At 38.0% G+C, this 26292-nt stretch overlaps 1 protein-coding gene across 1 annotated transcript in view; it reads right to left on the reverse strand.

Moving 5' to 3' along the window:
• LOC126417162 (dynein axonemal heavy chain 2) overlaps window positions 1-26292 on the reverse strand; it is a 959377-nt gene that overhangs the window by 375395 nt on the left and 557690 nt on the right. Inside the window, 3 exon segments of the mRNA XM_050085060.1 lie at window positions 2201-2316; window positions 2413-2522; window positions 17000-17183. Coding sequence (XP_049941017.1) covers window positions 2201-2316; window positions 2413-2522; window positions 17000-17183 — 410 coding nt within the window.

The raw sequence follows: 26292 nt of genomic DNA on the forward strand, positions 1-26292 counted from the left end.
CAAATGTATATAGCAAATAGAAATTATGGGATGTATTTGTATTTGTTTTATTTTAACTTATGCAACAGCAAACATACGGTACTGAAATGCCCTTTATTTCATGAATTAATGTTTTATTCACAATACATATTACAGTTATCAATGTAAAAAACTGGATGAGTGTGAGTAGGATTCACTTTCTGAGGGTTCCAAACCTACTTAATTGTGGATATATATATAGTTAAATACAGGTTCTGATGAGTGAGTTTGTGCGAATCAAAATATGTGACACAGATATCTGTATATTTTGATTGCAGTGACTCGTAAGCTTAACTTTTTTACACTGGCAAGGGACTGTAGATCTTAATATTTGACAAAATTTACATTTTGCACCTCTACCCATTCCTGAGAAAAATAGAACTTATCAGACAAGCGGACAGAAAGAAAACAAAGTAATCTTATATGGGTTCTGTTTTTACAGACTGAGGTACCAAACTCTAAAAATAGTAACAATAAGATCAAACATCGTAAACTGCGGGTTGGAACATCAACAATGTAGGAAAAGACAGACTGCTACTTACCATAAAGAAGACACATTAAGTTGCAGACAGGCACAATCAAAAGACACTTACTTAAAGCTTTTGGCCACTGCATTTATCGGTAAAAGAGAAAAGCACACCATTCATACAAATGAACAAGCACACCTCACGCGCATGACTGCCATCCCCAACACCTCGGGCCGGGAACTTCCAGCCCGAGGCGCTGGAATTGGTGGTCATGTGTGCGTGAGGAGTGCTTGTTTGCATTGATGATTTATCCAACATGGCCTGCCAAGTAGCCCAGTCCATGGAGTGGGATACACTGCTTGGCAGAGAGCTGTCATCAGTTTATCATGGATGGCCAGAGCAGTTACCAACATGAGCAGACCCATTATATTACACCTACTTCTCTCTTGACTACTTTTTCAATGCCAAGGATAGTGTGTTGTGTTGGCCATCTAGGATGCAGAATGTCATTTGTCATTCCACCCACACTATAACCAAGAACTGTACAGTTGCTTCACAATCACAATGAAATCATTAGCAAGGCAACATGTATATTGGCCAGGCATTAATAAGGAAATTGAAATAGCCATCTGCTCTTGTTACACATCCATCGAAAATCAGTCAGGGGAAAATATGATGATAATAATTTTAGACTACAAGTAACAGGCTGAAGGGAAATAAACAAATAAATGATGGTGGTGGATGATCTCTCCAATTCCCCATTTGGTGGCCAAATTTCCTCAATGATTAACCACATACAGAACATGTAAACACATTCACAACAGAGGGAGGAATGAACACAATTGTATGAAAAATTTCTGCCAGAGAAATGGAATATCCCACCTGACCAATGAGTCTCTCCAATCAGCATCAAATTCAGGAGCTGACAGATTGCCCTAAGACATTTGAAAATCAGAAGGCAAATAGGATGCACATTCAGTCTCACATGGAAGCCTTTATGAGCTTCCTCGTGAGTTATCAGTCCATCTCCCCCCCCCCCCCCTCCCCCCACCACGACCATCATCAGTCAGTTGAGCCAGAGCCCAGAGCATGTGGTTAACACAGAATTATCATTCAGACACCCAGGTAAGGGACGTGTTCATTTGTCCTCAGTGCCAAGAGCCTCTTGCATTGTCATGAGTCATAGGGGATGCAGTTATTTGAAGTCACAGTTGGCCGGAACCAGCTGGTCTGCTATCAAACCAGCTGTGGCCCTGACAACCAGATGCAACTGCATTCCATACCATCCAGAGAAGCCTTATGATTGCCCCATGCCTGGCTGTGTTCCAAGCCATTGCACCCATCTCCACTTTAGGGCAATACAACCTCTGCCAGCACTTCAATTACAAGCCATAGAAGATGAGGCTACAGTATCAAACCACACCCCACATCACATTGTAACCACCAAACTCACACACACCTTGGAAAGACAGGTCAGCTCATGAAGGCAGGCCCCAGTGCCAACTACTCAGATAACTCACTATCTATCCTACAGCTCTTAAATGAGGCAGATTCCATTATCCCTGTCTCTCTCCCCATGGAGATAGAGCTGCTGGCTGGGTTACCAGAATCACACACAAAATAAAAATAAAAGAATAAGCAAACCACAGAATATAATGAAGGAATAACATATACCGTAACATCTAATTCCACATCATTTTATGAATTACACTTACTTCTCATCAACAAGTCTGTCATTAAATACTCTGTAACATTCATGGACCCATAGTCTCAGCATCCTATTTTTTGTATAATGGTATTCACGGTGACTTCTCAATAGACCTTGAAAAACCTGCAAAGTAATGATTGAAAATCAAAGAAGAAAATAAATTGTAGCTTTTTAGTGAAATTACTGTTAAATAAAATCTATACAAGATTTTCACTTTACCTTCGATATATCTCGCAAGTTGAAAAGGTAGTGAATTTTTGTTGGTGTTGGCAACATTTTGGAACAAACTGCATTGTACAGGTCAATTGTTGCAAGTGTTATTTCATGAGCTGCAATGAAATTTCAATATATGCATTTATTAATATTAAGATTATTCTTATAAAATGCAAGAGAGGAAAGTCTTAGACTTTAGTACTTACATAGTACAGTCTTGTTATACAACTTACAAAAGAATTTAGTCAAATCAGAAAATTTGTAATGGCAGTTAGACAAATTTCATGGATAACAAATCTAAATGCCTTCTCTAGAAACTATTTAGAAAACATGTCTGAGGAACCTAATCACAGCCAAATGTTATTAGGCATATTGATAACAAAGAGTCCTTAAATTTTGAAGTAATACTGAGACAGGCCAACGGCTGTACACAGGCAGCACACCAATAGTCATCAGGTTTCAAAAGTTTAAATAAAAGTTAGAAAGCCAGTATGTTGAGTAAACTAGAAAAAGTTGAGTAAACATGAAAAAGATTTATGGCTCAAGTTTGGATGCCTAAAGGTATACTAAATGAGTTGCAGCAGACATTGCATACACTACCAGGCGATATTACTTTTGAATTCTCTACCACAAAAAATATTTAGAATATGAAAACAAAAATTAATTTGGGTATGAAAATGTATTAACAAATAATTTATAATTATGGATACCTTTTACTCTTTCCAACTTTTCATAACCTTAGAGGATGTGACCTACAATGTAAAAGGAGCACACTTTCTTAACTGTGCCTTACTCTGGCATTTTTACAGGATTTGGTTTACAAAATGCCTTACTTGAACTCATAAATGATGTTATAATCTATATAAATAAGAAGAACATTCCTCTTGGTTCTTTCATGACCTTTTAAATATGCCTGATTCTATAGAATTTTAAATTCCATTTGAAAAAATATAATGTTATGGTAATAATGGCATGTAACTAGCATCGAAAGAATCTTAGTGCTATAAGGTAAAACAGAGGAACACACTAAAAGAGTGGAATAAAATTAACATAGATTGAGAGAACACAGCATTTTGTATTCTGTACAGTCACTACTTTACACCTTCCTATAGCTGATCCAAACAAATCATTCAGTAAGGTTATTAAAAAATACTTCAAGTGTTTTTAGTTGCTACAGAATCAAACTGACTTCTATAAAAAACTACAGACACTTGTAGAATGTGTGGATATGTATAAAAGTCAGTTTCACTTTATAATTTAGTTTCTTAAGAGTTTAACATTTGTCTTTTCGTATCATTTTAAACACATCATTTGAAGATGGCATGCTAAAAAGTAGAAAGTAGTAATGACACACCATTTGCATGAGCTAAGGGTGAAATATACATAAAGAAAATCATTTACCCAGTGCCAATGCCAGCCACAGACAAAACATACACAACAGATATACAATGTTACAAGTGCTGAGTACGAACAAAAACAGAACGAAGCTGGAAATCCTCAATAACTGTGTCAAGTGCTATACTATCTAAACTGGTGCTAGAGTGAAAATTTATCAAAACATCAGGAGTGTCCTTGACAAACAGGATGAACTTCTCATGCCCATACAGAAAAATGAAAGGACACACACTGTGTCAGCAGGTGTATTGTGTATATAAGAACATTACATGGAAATCACTGAAAGTCCTCAGATTTCTTGTGGTAGGTACTAGCTAATATTATAATACTGTACACCTTTCACATGAATAAATGCTGTGTTGACCAGATCTTTGAATACTGTGGCACAATTGTGGATCAGGAAACATAAAACTTGTAACACTGACAGTTTACAGGCCACCAGCAAAAAGTATTTTAAGTATAATGAAAGCAGCTCTAGAAACAGTTTTAATAGGTTATCCACAGTTAACTGGAGAATCGTCATTTGTGAAGATTTTACTATTGATTTTCTGTCAGATAGTACTGATCAAGGGCACCTAGAGTTGATCACACCCAGCTTTGTATTTTTCCAGCAATAATTTATCAATGAGGATTGAACAACATAGTGCAACACCAACTGACAATCTGTTTTTAGGTCCAACAATGTGGTAGTGACATGGCTATAAAAACAATAATTTATTTGACCATGCAAGGCAAATGTTAACAATAAAATATACAGACCAGTAAGGTACAGGTAATAGAAGAAAAATTTGTATTGCAGAGTCATAAACAATGGCTTGATTGCAATGTGTAGAGAGAAATTTTGGGAAGAACATTGAGGAGAAATTTATAAAGCAAACAGTGCAAATGGAAAATTTAGCTATTTCTTAGTTTTATACTGTCATAGCAGACTAAAGCTGCCTAGACAGAGCCACTATTTATATTTATGACACCAGTGTCTAAGAAATAAAGTACATTTCAATGGAATTTTGTACTTCTTCTGTTCATGAGATGGATATATAATCTTGCCATAGTTACTGATTAGTAGCAGACTTACTTAAAGACATTAATACAATTTGTAACTTTTATATGGGAGGCTGTAGATTGCAGTGCTATGAAGGTGAAATTATGTTGTTTGTATTGGTAGCACTGTCGAAAAAAGTATCATATCATTTCATAGTATAAACACACATTATATGTGGAAGTGCTAATGTTTTTTTTTTTTTTTGCAGGAAAGTGATAAATAAACATGCACATCTCTCGAAAAGTAAAGTATTCAGCAAATCAAAGTGTTTAAGAAATGTGGGTTTCATGGTAACAGATTTTCAAAGAAAGGGATACATCGTGTACAAAATGTGGCATGTAAATTGAAGACAACAAAACACAGCCCAACTTGTCAGTAACACCCATTAGTGCTTCGAAGATTAGAGTAAAATATTGTGAAACTCAGTTTTCTGAAATATAAAGTTATGTAAAAAGTAGATTAGGTTATATACTGATAGATTTAAACATCCAAACAAATGTGTTTGGTGAATGTGTCAGTTGTAAAGTATGTGGATGACCAGTTAGTTTACACGGAGACAGTGAGGTATCAAACGGACTAGCCAGGAAACTTATCACTGATTGTGCTATTTGTAAATACACTCATTCATTTTGGAATTCTGAAGAGTGATAAGATAATTTTTTTGAAGTCAATGTCAGATGGTTTTATGAACTGAGAGCTATTGGCAAAGGACAGACTGCACCAGAATCGATGTGTGCTGCAATGAATATGCCATGCCCACCTTGTAAAATCGACAAGTATACAGATTTTATTGGAGCTGCTGTGGAATCTGTTGCATGTGAGTCAATGAAGTTGCAAACAAAGCTGATGAAATAAATGATGGTATGACTGACAAACCAGCAACTTCTGATGGCACTGTCTGAGAATTCTATTGCTATGGTTTCAAGTGTGGATACTGGAAAAGTATGCACTCCCAGATTGTAACAAAACATTGTTACAAATATAAATCAGGAAATGAAGAAGAACACGTCTGTGACCGAAATTATGAAGGAACAAGTGGTAGTATGGATGCCTCTGCAGCTATTGAATTTTTTAGTCCAGCTATGAATCCCCATCTATGAGCCCCTGCTCAGCCTTTTGGTGATAAAATTATCACAAAACTGGAATGTGTCAGTAATGTCAAAAAGAGAATGGGCACCAGGTTAAGGAAGTTGAAACAAAGTGTGAGAGACAAGAAACTTTCTGATGGTAAAACCATAAGAGGCAGGCTGAGATACAAAATTATTGATGAACTACAGCAACATTGTGGGATGGCCATTAGAAGTAATACTCATGATTCATTGAAAATGAAGCAGGCAGTATGGGCCACCTTCTTCCACAGACTGTCCACAGATGAAAAACCAATACACCAACTTTGCCCTCCTGGACCATATTCCTGGTGCAATTATCGTAATGTCCAGTATTCAAACAGCTCATACAGACATAAACATTCCATCCCAGCAGCAGTCATGATATAAAACCTGTTTACAGACACCTGGCAAATTCTGAATTACTGAAGAAGTGTCTGCATGGTCAAACTCAAAATCCAAATGAGTCTTTCAACAATCTCATATAGACTTGCTTACCAAAACGTGTTTTTGATGGAATGAAGACACTAAATTGGGGGGCTCAGTGATGCTGTTATGCTTTTAATTATGTCAACATTGGTAGGATGAAAATTCTACAGCAAATGGGAATTAATCCTGAAGCAAACTTGAACTGATGGACAATGTTGACATATGCAACACAATTGGCCACTAAGGAGCACAGGAAGAAGAAAAGAATAAGAATCTTGGAAAAGATCAGGAGGATGATACATAGTATGGTGCAGTGTGCTTCTGCATGAGAAAAATAAAAAAAACAAAGCACATATTAAGAAGTTTCAGTTGTTCAAAACTTTAGAAGTGACCCTGAAAATTTATAATTTCTTTTGCATTTTTCCAAAAATCTCTGAAACTGCTAGGAGTAGAGTAGTCAATTTTTCACGGAGTGGCAACATACATATCCTGAGTATACTGAACTAAAAGAAAAACATAATATTAAGTATAATTATAATTATTTAGGACAAAGTACAAAAAATTACACATAATTTTAACAGTGTAATTAAAAAATTTTATTTCCGAAAGCAGTGACTGAAATGCAATGATTGTATTTCAGTGGACTCAAAATACTACATGTAATGTCCTGTAAAGATTTTATGTCAATTGCTTCAATGGTTTCTGAAATACAGGGGAGCCAAATTACAAAATTTAATACTCTCAAGATAGGGCATTCCAACTCCCTTTAACATACATAAAATGTCCCAGAACACCTTATACGCAAAGAAAAGGTAGTTCCTCATGATTAGAGAAGCTTATAAAAATAGCTGTGAGATACAAAAATGCAAGGACCATGATTCGCATTTGGTTTGTTTCAATGATTAATGATGTGGTGTTCTAATTGTGCCACAGTGTAAAAAGTTAAACAGTACCATCTATGTTGTCCAAATTAGTAAATTCAGGCTCACATTATGAGTATAATGCATATTTTTTGAAGAGTGTGTTTCCCTTCTTATGCAGCTGGTAAGTGTCACCTTATCATCAGCCTCATGATAATCCTACACAAGCTATATTCCGAGAAGCTATGCTACTTTCTGCGCTAATATCATTATTCAGAATTGATCTGTGAATGTATATAGTGCCTTGAGGATGCGAAAGACAACATATGACTATTTGAGTTTGCATAATGTATTGTGAGAATGCTGCCATATCCATGGTTTTTGTGACATTTTCTAACAGGCAACTGGAAGGCAAAGAATGTTGACAACATTAATATGACCTGAAGCCTCTTGTACCAAGGAAAGAACAAATTTTCCAAAAAGAAAGCAAAAGACTTATTAGTAGCTGAATGAGCTCGCCACTTCCTCATCAGAGAAATATTCCTTTTGTTTGCATTTTGAGCTTACATACTACAATAGTGTAGATGTAAATTAAAAAAGCATGTATGGATGACAGTGCAATTACCTTAAAAATGGGAAAAAATTAAAGTTAGACAGAACTTTTCTTTAGCATGCTAATGAATTATTATTTATTTTGCATTAATTTTTCGTAATTTCAATCCAAGAAATTTTATAAGTGAGTCTGCATGAACACAATGAAAGAACAGTCACAAGTATGACATCTGATCGATTTCTGCTGATATTCTGAGGCTCTGTGACATCACCTGCCTGCGTATTCCCCCTATCTAACAGACACTGAAATTTTTATGTTCAGTTTGCAGAAATTTCATGCACCATTTTGTGATGCCAGTGAGCATGCTAATTCTGTGCTACAAGTTTGGAAATAGCTCCTAGACAGCATTAATGAATTCGTTTTCCTGCCATCTTGATGAGCAGATGAATTTCTCTGTTCAATGAGAAGTACAATATTCAGTTTCAATTACACTGTAAAAAGTTATAAGACAGTATATCAGAAAATTACTTAATTCTGATTTATATACAATTTAAATACCACATTTATGGAAGAAAATTGCTATTTGATCGATTTGAAAAACAGAGAGATGTTTGGATAACCATATCTCTCTATTAACTAGCAGAGGAAGGTATCTAATACCAGCATCTAAATTTTGTTGTACTCTATGGAATGTCCAGTGAACAAATGTAGTGCTATAAAAGATTTCCTCAGCAGCAGAAGCTGGTTGCCCAATTATCTTAAGACAAGCACTAGTTTTACCATTACCATATCATCCTAAAAGTTGCCACAGTCAGACAACAAATGGGTTATGGAACAAAAGTTCAATGAATGCTGCTAGGCATATCATTGGTGGACGGTACAACCATTGCCCTCTTGCGTGACTATCTAACACTTTCCGCCAGAATGTATTAGATGCCTGTAAGGGATGGTGACCATAGGACAACTGCAAGTACAGTTCTGTATCAGTGGACTTACTGTAAACAGAATGGTTAGGGATTCAATCTCTTTCCAACTCAAACCAACATACCAGAAACTGGTAGATATCCATTCTTCTCACATTCCATGCAAAAAGGAAACCTCATGATCAAGCCCAGATGACCACGACAGTTGACCAATCACTGTGTCACTCTCAATCATTCATCATCAGATGTGCTATGGAGGAGCATGGGGTCAGCATAGTGCACTCCTGGCCACTGTCAATAGTCTGACCTCAGAGCCGCTACCTCTCAATCAGGTAGCTCCTCATTTGACATCATGAGGCTGAGTGCACTCCGGTCCAGTCCTCCCACTAGGGACAAATCCCTGGTAGTAGTCATTCCGTAGAAAACTTAATATTCCCACGAATAGAACTGAGATGTTCCACAAAAGCAATAAATTTTATACACTCCTTTGGGCCTCACTATGAATGTCTCATCAAAATACCTCCAGAATACTAACAGCTTAAAAAAAGTTTTCTCATCTAAATTCTCCCAAAACAAATTTACCATCGTGGTAGAAAGTGGATTATGTAATTTAACACCATTGATTTGTTCAAGATAATGGTTATTATGATACTCACAGGAAAAGTGGGTCAGACATAATAAGCCTTACATTTTGGTGGAATAATCCACAAATACCACCTCCAAGTATGGTGTATATAAGAAAACAGTTTTTAGAACAGTTAAACAATCTGTCTTGGACAATGTAAATGGTCAGGCTGAAGTAGTTAAAATTCTGACTTGTATAAGGCCCCTCAGATGGAAATACCACAGGAGCATAAATCATCAAGAAGACTGAACCACAGCTACCCATGAACAGAAAAACTGCCAGATGGTTTTGAAGAAGAAACTGGTATAGGGTTCAAAGGCATTATAAAGCCACAGTTCCACACTCATTCACACTATTAATTCCTGTGAGTAGTATGCACTTGATCCCATCAAGAACTTTCACCATATATTATAAAGATGCAGTGTGTATTCAAACCTGGCCACCAAATCTCTAGCAATAAATCAATTGTGTTTGCTTAATATTTTAGTCTTCTTGCTGTATTGGAATAGATTACAGGTGGACTGTTCATGAAGGAATGGATTGGAAGGAACAATTCACTAAACTGAATGGAAAGATTGAGGAACAACTTCTGAGGAATGGTCATTCACTGTTCACTTCAGCCAATGATCTTCCTGCCTTTGTCTCACTTTTATTTGGATGGCCACTCATCCCTTATTCATTTCCTGTGATTGACATTCTCACTAAATGTCAAACTTCTTGAAATATTGACTTCTGATACTTTGCATACGCCATTCTGTACTCACAACCTATAACGTGAAGCACTTCCAAATTCAATCATGCTGGACTTGTTAAAGGCCTTTTCTCCTTCTTCTTCTCACAGTCCAAATAGTGGACACACTTCTCTGCCACCAGCCCAACAAATCACACTCTACCCAAAATCAATGCTGAATACTGCCTGACTCAATTCAGTCCTCCGTCCAACTGTGATCCACCCCCACCACTCTCTAATCACACTCTGTTAACATTCCAGAATTTCACAACCTCAAACTTTGCCTCACCATCACTCTCCAAATCCCTCACCACAGAAACCAATCTTACGTCCACAGAAAGAACTGCAATCCATCACCAAAAACTAATCCTGACCTTATACGCAATTCTGCCTGCTGAAAAAGGCTCCACCACTAAGGTTGTGAACCAAATGGATTACCTGATGTGGGGACTCCACCACTGGTCAAATTCATCTGCCAACAAATGTTACCACAGTGAACCCATTCCAGAAATCCAACAGGATCTCCAATCCCTTCTCAGATCTTTAGGCCCATCCCAGAACCTCTCCCCCAATTGTATCTCTCTCCTCAATTCTACAACTCCCTGTACTCCTACCTCCTGCTCCATAAACCCAACCAGCCAGGATGCTCCATCTGGTTGGTTACTGTGCCCCCACTAAGATACATCACTACTGATGCCAACTCCCTCTACACTAACATCCCTACTGCCCATGGCCTTGCCACTACTGAACAACATACAACCTTCTCACTGGCCACCATGACCAACTATATTCCCACCTACAATTACATCTCATTTGAAGACAACATCTACAAACAGATCTGTGGTACAGCAAGGGGCACCTGCATGGCACCATCCTATGCCAGCCTATTTTACTATTTTATTTACACGTCTAGTTCCGTAGGACCAAATTGAGGAGCAAATCCCAAACGTCATGGAATGTGTCAGTAGATGAAATTACAACATAAAAGTAATAACAGATAAAATAAAATGTTTATGAAAAATCAAGCCATAGGTTTCAGTAAATGCAATCAACAATATAGGAAGCAGCTTAATTTTTCAAGAAACTACTCAACAGAATAGATGGAGTAACCCACAAAGAAACTGTTCAGTAGAGTTAAGGAAATGCGATCCGAATGCAGATTGGATTTCTGCCGAGTATTAACTGAGTGAAAGCTGTTAGTTCTTGGGAATAAGCTGCTATTGTTAACAAGAAATGACAGTAAAGAATATATATATTGAGAGGGAAATGTCAAAATACCCAGACTAGTAAACAGGGGTCGACAAGAGGTTCCTGAACATACACCACTTATTGCCCGAACTGCCCGTTTCTGAGCAAAAATATCCGTTTAGAATGGGAAGAGTTACCCCAAAATGTAATACTATATGACATACGTGAATGAAAATAAGAAAACTAGACTAAGTTTCACGTTGAACGATCACTTACTTCAGGTACTGCTCAAGTAGTAAAAATGGCAGCTGTGAGTCTTTGAACAAGATGGACTTTCCACAACGGTTTACTATCTATCTGAACACCTAGAAATTTGAACTGTTCTGTTTCACTAATCATATGCCCATTCTGTGAAATTAAAACATTGGGTTTTGTTGAACTGTTTGTTATAAGCTTGGTGGTTTTAGTTGCCTGAGACTGCAGTCATGTCTGTGTGTGTGTGTGTGTGTGTGTGTGTGTGTGTGTGTGTGTGTGTGCGTGTGTGTGTGCATGTGTGTGTGCGTGTGCATATGTGTGTCTGTTGATGATGAAGCCGTTAATGGCCGAAAGCTATAATTGTGAGAGTCTTTTTGTTGTGCGTATCTGCGACTCAGCATCTTCACTATATGGTGAGTAGCAACTTTCCTTCTCTTAATATTGTTACAGTCCATCCTGGATTTCCCACTGTTTGATTTAAACTGTAATAACTGAGTCTCCCTGTGACTTAGCATTAGTTTATTTTCTACAAGATATGAACTTATGTCACGAACTGCACTATTTGAAACAAAACCAATGTTGCACACAACATCCTTTACTAACAAGGTAATGTCATCATCAGACAGATATGTTTTAAAATTACCCATAATACTAGAGGGCATATCATTTATATAAATAAGGAACAGGAGTGGCCCCAGCACCGATCCTTGGGGCACCCCCCCCTCCCCCCCTTCCCATTTGACCGTACCCCACACAGACATCACATCACAGCCATTCTCAACACTGTGAACAATTGCCTTTTGTTATCTGTTGTTAAAATAAGAGGTGAACCAACTGTGAGCTACTCCCCATATTCTGTAACGGTCCAACTTCTGGACCAATATTTTGTGACCAACACAATCAAACACCTTGGTTAAATTAAAAAACATGTCTAGTGTTCAAAACCTTTTGTTTAATCTATCCAGTACCTTACAGAGAAAAAGAGCATATAGCATTTTCAGTTGTTAAATGACTTCTAAAGCCGAACTGTACTTTTGATAGCAAATTATGTGATATAAATGATCAATTATCCTTACATACACAGCCTTTTCAATAACTTTAGGGAACACTGATGGCATAGAAATAGGTCTAAAATTGTTTACATTATCCCTTTCTTCCTTTTTATATAGAGGCTTCACTATTAAGTACATTAATTGTTCAGAAAACTGACTGCTCTTAAAGGAAAAATTAATATGGATAAGCACAGAATTAACGTGCAGCACAGTACTTTAATACTCTGCTAGGAACGCCATCATATCCATGAGAGTCATTAGTCTTCAGTGATATAATTATTGACTCAATCTCCCCCTTGTCAGTATCACAGAGGAGTATTTCAGACATCAGTCTCAGAAAGGCATTTTCCAAGAGAGTTGTGTGATTCCCTATAGAAACTAAGTTTTTATTTAATTTGCCAGCAATGCTAAAAAAATTACTGTTAAATATTTCTGACTTATCAGTAACAGAAATATTTTGTCTAAGAACTGACTTTATATCGTCGACCTTGTGCTGCTGACCAGACACTTCCTTCACAACTGACCATATGGTTTCAGTTTTATCCTGTGAATTAGGTATTCTATTTGCACACCATATATTCTGTGACTTCCTAATAAAATTTTTAAGCAATTTACAATACTGTTTGTAATGGGCTACTGTAGCTTGATTGTGACTACTTCTAACATTTTGATATAATTCCCACTTTGTTCTAGATAATATTCTTATCCCAGTAGTCAGCCACCCAGGCTGCCTTTTACTGCTAATACCCTGTTAAGAATGTTCTAATGGAAAGCAACTCTCAAGGAACATGAGAAATGTGTTAAGGAAAGCATTATATTTATCATCCATGTTATGAGCACTATAAACATCCTGCCACTCTTGTTTGTTAATGAGGTTTAAAAAACTCTTTATGGCCTCTGGATTAGCTTTCCTACATAGTTTGTAATTATATGGGACATTTGTTTGAGTACAAAAGTCTTTTAGTGTTAAAATTTGTGCTTCATGGTCTGAAAGGCCATTCACAGTTTTACTAACAGAATGCGTATCTAGTAACGATGAATGAATAAAAATATTGTCTATGGGTGTGCTACTGTTCCCCTGCACCCTAGTTGAAAAAACCACAATCTGCATCAGATCATATGAGTTTAGGAGATCTATCAACATCCTTTTCCTTGCACAATCATACACAAAATTAATATTGAAGTCACCACATATAACTAATTTCTGGTACTTCCTATGACGTGAACCAAGAGCACTCTCCAGCTTGAGCAGAAATGCTCTGAAGTCAGATTTAGGGGACCTATAAACAACAACAATTAGAAGTTTAGTTTCACTTAAGTCAATTGCTCCTGCACAACATTCAAATATCTGTTCAGTGCAGTGCCATGATACATCTATGAACTCAAATGAAATACTGTTTTTTTACGTACATGGCCACTCCCCCAGTCTGTAAGAACTCCTTGAAAAACAGCCAGCTAATCTGTATCCCAGTAAAGGAAGCCATCTAGAGGAATCCTTCCTGAACAACTTCAATCAGAAACCCCTTGCCAGAGGAATCCTTCCTGAACAACTTCAGTCAGAAACCCCTTGCCAGGTTCAGATTCACTGATGACATTTTCGAAATATGGACCATGGGTAAAGACACTCTATCCACATTCCTTCAGAACTTCAACAGCCTCTCCACCATTAGTTTCACCTCGTCCTCCTCAGCACAACAAGCCACCTTCCTCAGTGACGATCTCCACTTCAAGGATGGCTGCATCAGTAACTCCATCCATATCACATCTATCAACCACCACCACTACCTCCACATCAACAGCTGCCATACATTCCATATCATGAAGTCCCCTCCATACAGCCAAGCCACCAATGGCAATCTCATGTCCAGTCACAAGCAGTCCCTCTCCAAATATAGCAAGGGTCTCACTGAGGCCTCAACAAACAGAAATTACCCACCCAACCTTTTACAGAAACAGATCTCCTACACCTTGTCTCTCCAGTCACCAACCACCTCCCACCCACCCACCCACCCACCCACCCACACACACACACACACACACACACACAGACACACACACACACACCGTCTGGCCATGAAGGTGCACTACTCCCACAACTCAGTAGTCCCCAGGACTGGAGAAATTGAAAAGCGTTGTCTGTCAGGGTTTTGACTAACTCCCTTTGTGCCCTGAAATGAGGAATACCCACTATCCTTACCACCCCTCCCACAATCGTATTCCGCTGCCCACCAAACCTATGCAAATCCTTGTCCTTCTTTCTCCACCCCCACCCCCAACCCCTTGCCTCATGGCTCATATCCCTAGAATAGTCCCATGTGTAAGACCTGTGCCCATGTATCCTCCCACCACCACCTACTCCAGTCTGGTCACAGGTATCTCCTATTCCATCAAAGGCAGGGCTACTTGTGAAAGCAGTCAAGTGATATACAAACTAAGCTTCAAATGTGTCTACTAACAACCTGTCTGTCTGGATGAATGACCACTGACAAACTGAGGATCAACCACTTGCTGAACATGCTGCCCAACACGAAGTGTTTCACTCCAATGATTGCTTCATTCCCTGCACCATTAGGATCCTTCCTTTCTGAACTTCATAGGTGGGAACTCTCCCTGCAATATATCCTACATTCTCATAACACTTCTGGATTTTTGGGATTCCATAAACCCTTGGTGGAACTGCAGAAAGTGGGAGGCAGTCAGAAGGGCAGCAGAGTTCCTTACCAGCTGGTTGGTGGTGTCTTTACTGTTCTTCCAATACGTGCTATCTCTGAGTAAACTATGCATTTTATCATGATTGTTGCCACATTTTTTTTTAAATTTGTTCTTTTACAGTACACATAGTTTTACACAGTATATTGTAGTGTTCCCTGAATTTAATTTCTGATTTGAGTTTCTTGACTTCTTGTGGTTTTAACTTTCAGTAACTGAAACATACTTACATTATGACTGTGGTAGTGCATGTGGATCAGTATTCGTAGATGATGCAGCTTTCAGTAATACTGCAACTGTAGTTCAACACAAATGGAACTGTTATAAATGAATATGAAGATTTCCTTCTGCAACAGTCCCCATACATTGTTCCATAAGTTTTTACAACATCTTTTAAACACTGCTTTACAACTTAGGGCATATCACATAAGAGTGCATATGTCAGTTTTACAGCAAAGGGGTTCCAAATTCTACCAACATGGTAGAACCCTATTATGGGATGACCTAAATCCAGAAAAGAGCAAAATCAGTGATGATCAACATCTGTTCCATACCAATACTGACATATGGTACAGAAGCACGCACCTTCAAAAAGAGAGTGTTTTCATCTCTCCAGACATAAAAAATGAAATTCATTAGATCAATCATCCAGAATATCAAGATGGATAAGTTTAGGAATGAGGAGGTGAAGAATAGTGGTATGAGCATGTAATGAGGTTGGAGCATACAAGAAGAGCCCAAATAAATTTTGAAAGAGAGGTGAAGGACAATGTCTTTTAAGAACACACAGAACCTGTTCAATGGACCTGATCATGATTATGTCACTACCAGAGGAAGGACATGGATGATCTCTCAGTGACAGGTTTATATGAACAGAAGGAAATGGAAGAGACTGATTAACAGTATCCATGAAACTGTAATTGTACAGTGACGATAATGATGGTAATCATATGAACACCAAACTCAAGTGGGATCAGAAAGTTTTGAAATTTGAACTATAATAGTTGGTACTCATACAGTACACAAAAGATGCACTGAACACAGTAGATACACAAGGTTCTTACAGCTCAACAAAACGGTTGTGCCAGAGCACTACATTATCACCAGTCACTCTATGCTGTATGATAATGTCAAAATTCTGGTGTCAACATCATCTTTCTGGGACTCAGTAGTCAAAGATGCAGCTGAAATTTGTCTGGAAAAGAATTTAATTAATAGAGATACTATTTTTGGCTCTGATAAATCAAGGAATACTGCACCTCTCTTAAGAAACATGCTAAGACATCGGTAAAGTGAAGTTCATAATGATACATCAATATCCTAGCATAGATTGACCACACTACCACAGATTCAATTTATGCATACTTCTTTGCCACCAATCAATGGCCATGAAAATTGTGTGCCTCTGTCACGATGCGTTGGTTTAAAAGAGCAGTGTGAGTGATGTATCCTCAGTATGTTGGCTCACACTGAAGACAGGTGACACGTAAATGGCTGAACAATTAGAAGAAGAAATTTAATGGATATATCACTGCCCAACGAAAACATAAGGATGCATGCTTTGCATACTGTTTACCCAATTTCCCACTCTGAAAATGTTCTTTCTCACATGCAGTAACATATTTTTATTAAAAAAAATATAAACATTATTCATTTCATAAATATCTCATTGGAACTGTCATAAATAAAACACTCCCTAAAGAGAGTAATGAAGAAGTCATCTCACCAATGTATTTTGGCTCTTCATCAAAATCAGATAACTGCTGGGTCAGCATGGAGCCATAAATTCGAATGATTTGAGGTGTGCTCGGGAAAGTCATATTTATAAGATTAAACCGACTCATCAAGCGGTTAGAAATAGTATTGCGACCACCGCCAGGAGGACCCATTGCTGCCATTAGCTGCATGTCCTATAAGAAAATAAATTTATACATCAGCCACAGAAGCATTGTTCTTTCATAAACTGATGGGCTAAGTGTAAACAGCTAAAAAAGAAACATAATCACAGAACTGGTCAAACCTTTTTAAAGGAGTACAGATACATATTTATGGACACAACATTATGAAACCTGAACAAAACTCACTGATTGAAATGAAAACATAAACACATTTATATAAGAGTACTGATAAATGAAACATGGTATGAAAGTGTTATGTAATAAAAAAATGCTCAAATCAGTAGAACAAAAGCAAGTTCATTTTGCTGGCACACATCATCAAGCAAATAATGAATTATTTATAGCAATTTTCTATTGGGGGGGGGGGGGGGATAAAGGGGGCGGGGGGCGGGAAGATACGAGCTGTGTATGTACTTTGTATCAGCTGCTGTAAGTGAGTAGTGACAGGTGGAACCAATTATGCATTTTTTTCTCCTTTAATCATAACAAACTAATTATCTTCTATTATTGTTTGAGTTGAATAATATCCACTTCTTTCAAATAACAATAAACTTTTATTATATTTGTATGATTAAAATTAATGTCTGACTTGAGCGGTGACTAAGGTCATACAGAAACTAGAAGTTTTAAATAAATTCCCATTATATGAGGATTATTTTAATCTTCATTCTTGGTTATGACAGCTTCCCAATGTATTGGCAACTTTTGTATTCAAGATATGGCATCTACATTGTTAAGCTGCCTGATTACTTGGGTCAGCTCACTGGAAGCTTCATCAATTGTATCAAAACATTTTCCACTTAGTAGTTTCTTCAATTTGAGAGATAAACCAAAGTCTGGTGGACTCATGCCAGGACTGTATGGAGGATGGGGAAGTATTTTTCTCATCCATGTTTGTCGAGTGTTTCTCTCACTGGTAGGGCAATATGTGGTTATCAGTTATCGTGGAAAATGAGATCACATGCTGAAAGTACGTCAGGCCTTCTTCGACAAATTTTCGGGAGCAAAACATATTGCAGAACGGCTTCTAGTATGTGCTTCTTACAGATGCCCCCTGGTGCCATACACAAAGATCATCAAGAGTTTCACCCTTAACTAAAGATGGCAAAATTTTTTTGGGCGTGGAGAGTCACAACTTTTTCACTGTGATGACTGAGACTTCAGTTTGTCTCAAAATCTCATATCCAGGTTTCATCAAGCGCAACTGTCCTTTTCAGAAAGTGTTCACCTTCTGTTCAATAATGCTGAAGAAGAATGAGATTTTCACTCTGCAGCAGAGTGTGCCTGATATGAAACTTCCTGGCAGATTAAAACTGTGTGCTGGACCGAGACTCAAACGCGGGACCTTTGCCTTATGCGGGCAAGGGCACTACCAACTGCGCTAACAAAGCACGACTCATGACCCATCCTCACAGCTTCAATTCTGCCAGTACCTCATCTCCTACCTTCCAAACTTCACAGAAGCTCTTCTGCAAACCATGCAGAACTAACACTCCTGGAAGAAAGGATATTGCGGAGACATGGCTTAGCCACAGCCTGGGGGATGTTTCCAGAATGAGATTTTCACTCTGCAGTGGAGAGTGCACTGATATGAAACTTCCTGGCAGTTTAAACTGCGTGCCAGACCGATACTCAAACTCGGGACCTTTGCCTGTCGCGGTCAAGTGCTCTACCAACTGAGCTACACAAGCACGACTCACAACCCGTCCTCACTGGTGGGCCAGAGTATAGAGGTGTCAATGAATACTACAGAATGGACACCACCAGCTTCATCCCCATAGGCCCTAATGAATAGTTCTAAAACTCTAGTATGAAAAGTCTATGGAGAGTAATACAAATAGTAAGTTCTGTTCAATACAGAACAGACTACAAAAGGGACTGACTAACTACTCACACATGCAGTCCACTCTTTAATTCATTGTGCATGGCAAACTAAAAATGGGCTTGACTGTTTATATTATGGTCAAGCCAGCCATTATAAGAAAATTATACAAATCCAACCATGTTATCACCAGGAGATAAATACTACTATCAGAGCACAGAAAAGGTGAATATGCTCCTGTTTATGAGATTCTCATTGAAAAGTGGGGTTCAGCTGTTTCATTCTACCTGCCTCAACACCTTTAAAAATGTTCCCAAAAATTTAGTCATGCAAACACATTCACATTCTTTTTAACATACAATTCACCTGTCATTCCCACAGACTCCCCTAACTGTAACTCACACACACTCACTAGTCCATCACTGTTAAGTCACTCTCAACCATCCATTTCCACTTGCCCGTTCTCACTCATTCCTTCAGCCCAACTCATTGCCTTTATCCCTTTGTGTCTCTCTAACTGATGCTGCCTCCTGTCTAACAGCCATAGTGTCCTTCATTCTCTCCTGTACTATTGTTTCCTCTCACTATCACTGTCTCCCTCTTGCTGTTATCATCTCATTCATTTGTTCCCACTGCTCCTGTCTCTTCCCACTGTCACAATCTCTCTCTTGCTCTTGTCACTGTCATAAACTATGTCTCTCATGATCACTGATTCTCATCCACTTCCACTTTCTTCTTCTCTTTATTCCTCTCCCAATGGCAGTGTCTTCTTCACTCTTTCCTTAGCACTATTCTGTCACTGTCAACTATGCACCACCGTCACTGTGCCCCTCTCTTTCTCTCACACTGCATTGTCTCCTTTGCTCTTTGTATAACACAACCACTGTCTGCTATCTTCCACTATTTATTCTCTGTCTCTTTCCCACTGCCACTGCTCTTTCAACATAAAAAGTGCAAATATTTTTGCATGGAAAAATTTTTGAGAAAAATTTTAAAGGTGATGAGTAAGGTAGAATGAGACAGCTGATACCACTCTTTTCAGTCAGTGTCTTTTTAAACTTCACACCTATACAAATATGCACAAAACGGAACTGCAGTGACAAAAAATTGACTAAAAGGGGTCTTACCATGCCTAAAAAAAAACCTAAAATGACTGTCAAAAATTATATATACCTGGAAAGGCTGCAAGCTCAGTAAAATACTTCTAATAATACTTTTACTCATTTTAGATACAAATCATGAGCTGGGTGTTCTGATGAACTGTGATCAATGAGCAAAGTGTAAAGAAAAAATCCAAAGCAAACAACTTTGTGTGAACCTTACGTTATGCATCATTATTTTTGTTTACATGTGCCAAAGTATATAAATAGACTGTCAACGCACACTCCGTTGCAGAGTGAAAATCTCATTCTGGAGACATCCTCCAGGCTGTGGCTAAGGCATGTCTCCACAATATCCTTTCTTCCAGGAGTGCTAGTTCTGCATGGTTTGCAGAAGAGCTTCTGTGAAGTTTAGAAGGTAGGAGACGAGGTACTGGCAGAATTGAAGCTGTGAGGATGAGTCGTGAGTTGTGCTTGGGTAGCTCAGTTGGTAGAGCACTTGTCCGCAAGAGGCAAAGGTCCCGAGTTCGAGTCTCAGGCCAGCACACAGTTTTAATCCATCAGGAGGTTTCATATCAGCGCACACTCCGCTGCACAGTGAAAATCTCATTCTCGAAACATCCCCTAGGCTGTGGCTAAGCCATGTCTCCGCAATATCCTTTCTTCCAGGAGCGCTAGTTCTGCAAGCTTCTGTGAAGTTTGGAAGGTAGGAGACGAGGTACTGGCAGAATTGAAGCTGTGAGGACGGGTCGTGAGTCGTGCTTGAGTAGCTCAGTTGGTAGAGCACTTGCCTGCGAAAGGCAAAGGTCCTGAGTTCAAGTCACAGTCCAGCACACAGTTTTAATCTGTCAGGAAATTTCGTTATTATTTTTGTTTACATGTGCCAAAGTATATAAACATATCAAAGTGTATAAATAGACTGTCAAAACTTTACTGGCCCATAGAATTCATTTTATATAAGCAGTACACATTGCTGTATCTGGGAAAAGAGGGAGCTAGTGCAAAAGTACTCCTGTTGGAGCACAAAAAAGGCTAGTATGTTCCTCTTTTAAAGACTCTGACAAAAGAGCAGAGATCCGTTGCCTCAATATTCATTCTGCCTTCCTCACCAAAAATTTTAGCATGTAAACTCATTCACACATTTTAGTGCTGAAAGAGAATGGCAGAGAGCCTGTAATGGTGGAAGAAAGAGGAGACAGTGGGAGTGGGAGAGAAAGAGAGAGAGGAGACAGTGATGGTTGGAGAAAGTGTCAGTGAAAGAGAAAGAGAGATGGACAAGGACAATAGCAGTTGCAGTCAAAGAGACAGGAGATATTAATGGTCTGTGAAAGACAGTGCCAGCAATAAAGAAAGAGAGATGGATGAAAATAGAAGCAGTTGGAGCAAATGAGAGAGTAGACAGAGGAAATGAACAATACAGATGAGTGTAGATCATGCATGGGCTTGGGGGGTCTGGACCCTCCCAGATTGGTGAACTTTAAACATGTAGGTGCAGAGCACATGCACTTTTGGCCGAAATTTTGAACACATTGGTATAGTGGAAAAAATAAATAGAAACCCCCAGAATTTTTGAGTTTCCGAGGTATGGTGGAGACAGTGACAGTGGAAAATAAAGTCAAAAGGAGACAGTGTAAGCGAGATAGAAGGCAGTAGCAGTGGGATATACTGTAAATCAATGGGATAAAATGGAAATGTGGGAGAGAGAACATACAGGTTGTGGTAGTGAAAGAGGGATGCAGAGTATGAAGGCTTAACTACAAAGACAGAGTAGGTAACAGCATTTAAAATGATGTGTTAAAAGAACACGAATATGTTTGCGTGCCGAAATGTTTGTTGAGAGAGGCAGAACAAGGACTGAAGCAAATTGTTCCTAACTTTTCTGTCAAAGTCTTTTAAAGAGGAACATATTCACATTTTTTGCCTTCTGACAGGAGCATTTTTTAGCTCGTAAATTATAAACCTTTCTCACAGTTCAACCCACTTATTAGTACGAATCATATCAAAATCTTTACAGTAGTTCCTGAGATTGGCCTGAACATACACACAGAAGCAAGCTGGGGACTTCAATTTATGTATGTAGGTATTATTCTTCTTTCCTGTCAGCCTCTCTTGGTCAACTCTTGTTGCTTCGACCCCGATGATATTAGGTTGCGAGGCCTGAGGCTGTCTTTCATTCTCATTTTCTTTTCTAACACATGGCTGTTAACCGAACGGCTCCTGGTATAAGGAGACCAACCTTACCAAGTGCCCATGGCCAGTAAGGGACAGATGAGCAGGTAAGGAAGGGGCACCCCTTTGCCCAGGGATGAGAAATTGTCCCTAAAGGCAGAGAAACCATTAACACGGTAAATGGCAGGAGGATGTAGAAGGGAACAGGAAACCACTGCATTAACAATCCCATACAGGATTCCCAAATAGAAACATGGCTATGTCCAATTCAAAATTTTCTGGAGTTTCAATTCCCTCATTCAGATCTCTGGGGTTTGATGTCTTGGGCAAGGCTGTAAGGAGTAAAGGAATAAAAGAACAGATGAGAATTGGAACATGGAATGTCAGAACCCTATTAAAAGCTGGGAAAAATAGAAGAGGTTAAGATGCTGATGGAAAAGTCGCAGCTGGACATATTAGGAATCTGTGAAACAAGATGGGGCAGTAACGGTGATTTTATGTCAGGGGATGATCATTCACAATGGTAGTGCTTGAACAGGAAGAAATGGTGTCGCTATAATTTTGAGAGGAAAATGGAAGAACAAAGTGTTGAACACACACCATTGCAGTGATAGGATAATGATGATTAAAACTGAAGCACAACCCATGGATTTGTGTGTAATTGCAGCTTACTTATCAACAACAATAGCAAGGGTGAGGACATAGAAGTAGTATATGAGCAAATTGATGACTTAATGAAACTGGTTAAAAAAAAAAGGACAATCTTATCATAACTGATGATTTCAATGCATCAACTGGTGAAGATAACAAAGGCTTATGGAATGGCAAGTTTGGGCTAGGAAAAATGAATGCTAGAGGAGTAAGGTTGCTAGATTTCTGAGAACAGAATAAGATGATAGTCACCAACACGTGTTTTGAAATGCCCAAGAGAAGAAGATATACATGGAAAAGTCCAGCAGATGGCAAAATGTATCAGGTATATTATATCCTAGTCAAGAAGAAATTTATGAATCAAATAAAGTCTACACACACATACCCTGGATATGATATAGACAGTGACCATGTTCTAGTGGTAGCAGACTATAGTAGCAGATTTAAGAAATATAAAATAACTAACCAACACAGACGGTTTGGAGAAAAACTTAAGGAAAAGTAAGTAGCTGCAGACATGAAAGAATTGACTGATAACCTGATAGGTAACAGGGAAGGATGCGAAGGATTCAAGGAGACCATAGAAGTAGCTGCTAAAGAACTAGTAGGATTAAGGAAACTAGCACCAAGGAAACCATGGATGACCAAGGAAATACTAGACCTTGCTGAAGAACGAAACAGGCTGAGGAAAAATGATTTCAATAAGTACGAAAGAATAAAAAATGCAATTACACAGAAATGTAGATTTGAAAAAGAAAAGTGGATGCACGACAAACATAAGAAAATTCAACAAGATCTAAGTGGAGGTCAAATTGATAGAGCCTACTCTAATTAAATCAATGCAGATAAAGCCAAGAACAAAAACAAATATGGTCAACAATAAAAACGGTGACCTACTTTTCAAATTAGAGGATGTATGTGAAAGATGGAAAGAGTATATTGAGGAACTATATGAAGGAGAAGATACTGCTAATGAGGGGGAAATTCTGGAAGAAGAGAGTAGTGTGGATATCGACATGATAGGGCTACCCATATCTAAAGAGGAATTCCACAGTGCCTTGAATGATCTAAGTAATGGCAAAGTGACAGCCACAGATAACATCCCAGCAGAAATACTGAAGGAAAATGGAGAATCAACAAAAGAGTACTTATATAAAGTTATTAAAGGGTACTATGAAAATGGAAAAGAACTACCTACAGATTTGCTTAATGGCAAAACAGTAATAATCATTATAAAAAAATAAAAATAAAATAAAAAAATTAAAAAAATGCTCTGGACTGCGAGAACTATAGAACTATCTCCTTACTATCCCACACTTCCAAAATAATGTTAAACATAATAAAAAATCTAATAAAAAAGAAAATTGAGGCAAACCTAGGAGAAGACCAATTTGGTTTCAGATCCAGAAAAGGAACTAGAGAGGCAATACTAGCTCTGAGAATGGTATTAGAAAGACGAATTGGAGTTACTAGGAAAACCTACTTGACCTTTATAGATTTCCAAAAGCATTTGACATGGTTAATTGGAAATTGTTATTCCGAACAATGAAGGAAATAAATCTTGAATGGAGGGACAGAAGATTAATCTGGAACCTGTATAAAAGGCAGGAAGCAGAAATAGAAGTGAATGGTGTGAAGAAGAAAGCAAAAATAAGGAGGAGAGTAAGGCAAGGATGCCCATCATCGCCAAATCTGTTTAACTTATTTATTGAAAAAACTATTGAAAAATTGAAAAGAATAACCAAAGAAATTTAAATTAATGGGGAACGAAAACACTGTATCCGTTTCGCAGATGATATAGTAGTACTTGCTGACTCAGTAGAGGGGATGGAGTTTATGTTACTAAAATTAGCCAAAATCCTAAGAGAATTTAATCTAAAAATAAATAAGAAGAAAACAAAAACTATGGTAGTAGGGAAGACAAAAGAAAATGGTAAAGTTAATATTAAACTAGAAGATGATGTTCTAGAGCAGGTTGAGAACTTCTATTATTTGGGGAGCACAATCACTGAAGACAATAAATGTATCACAGATATAAAGAGAAGAATAGCGTTGGCAAAGCAAGCTTTCCAAAATACAAGGAATTTACTAACAGACAATCATATAAGCCTAGAGAGTAGGAAAAAGTTTGCCAAAACTTTTGTCTGGGGTGTCTTAACATACGGATGTGAAGCGTGGACTCTGGGAAAGGCAGGGAAAAAGAGACTGGAAGCAATGGAAATGTGGATATGGAGAAGAATGATGAAAACAAGATGGGTAGATAGAAAAAGTAATGAACAGGTCTTAAGAGAAGTGAATGAGAACAGAACACTGCTAAATTATATAGGAAGAAGAAAATAAAAAATGATGGGGCACATAATGAGACACAACCAGTCCCTAAAGAATGTATTTGAAGGAAAAGTTTCAGGGGAAAAAACCAAGAGGCAGGCCAAGATCAACATATTTTAATAACATCAAAGAAGATATGGGGATTAAATTGTACGAAGAATTGAAGAGGATGACAATGGAGAGAGGGACGTGGCTAAATCGACAAGGCGTAGCCTTTAGTTTATGATGATGTATTATAATTTGATATGTGTAAATTGGCATGAATCTGATGAACTTTATATTTAAATGTTGTAGGTATTTGAACTGAATGTGGAAAACGAAAGAAAAGGTAATGCTCAAAATGAGACTTGAACTTTTCCTTCAAATACATTCTTTAGGAACTGGTTGTGTCTCATTATGTGCCCCATCATTTTTTATTTTCTTCTTCCTATATAATTTAGCAGTGTTCTGTTCTGGCTACTGACAGTGCCATAAAGCTCATTACAAACTGTCATATCTTTAGTGACTTTACTTTACTTTGTTACTTTAGTGAATTTAGGGAGTTTGGTGAACTTCAAAGTCATGCTTCTCCAGTATTTTTGAGAGTTTGCTTTGAACTACTTGGGGAGATTGATATTTGAATTCAATAAATAAATAAATAAAAATATCTCCTTGCAGTGAAGTCCCCTCGTGAGCTGCTCCTGAGAGAACCTGCTATTATTCTGTTTTCATTAGTTTTGTAAAAGCCTATCAGCTGCTGAAACAAACAAGCATTTTTCAATTTCTGATGACACATTATACACATTATTGCCTCATCTACTAAGCACAGTCCCACCATTTGCAACAGTATTTCATCTGTCCAGATACCTAGCCTTGCAGTTGTTTCAAAGGCAGCTATAAATATCTTCATATCTTCAGTTGTTTTGCCCAAAAAGGGATAATCAGACTGGCCACAGCCAAATATGGCAAAGGTGTGGCTCCAATGGATGAAGCTCTCCCTACCTTGGCTTGAGCTAACTCCTTGAGTACCTGTGAGTTATCCTTTTTAACTTCATTTGTTTTGTTAAAGTTG

Source organism: Schistocerca serialis, chromosome 8 (assembly GCF_023864345.2).
Source record: "Schistocerca serialis cubense isolate TAMUIC-IGC-003099 chromosome 8, iqSchSeri2.2, whole genome shotgun sequence".
Lineage (NCBI taxonomy): Eukaryota > Metazoa > Arthropoda > Insecta > Orthoptera > Acrididae > Schistocerca > Schistocerca serialis.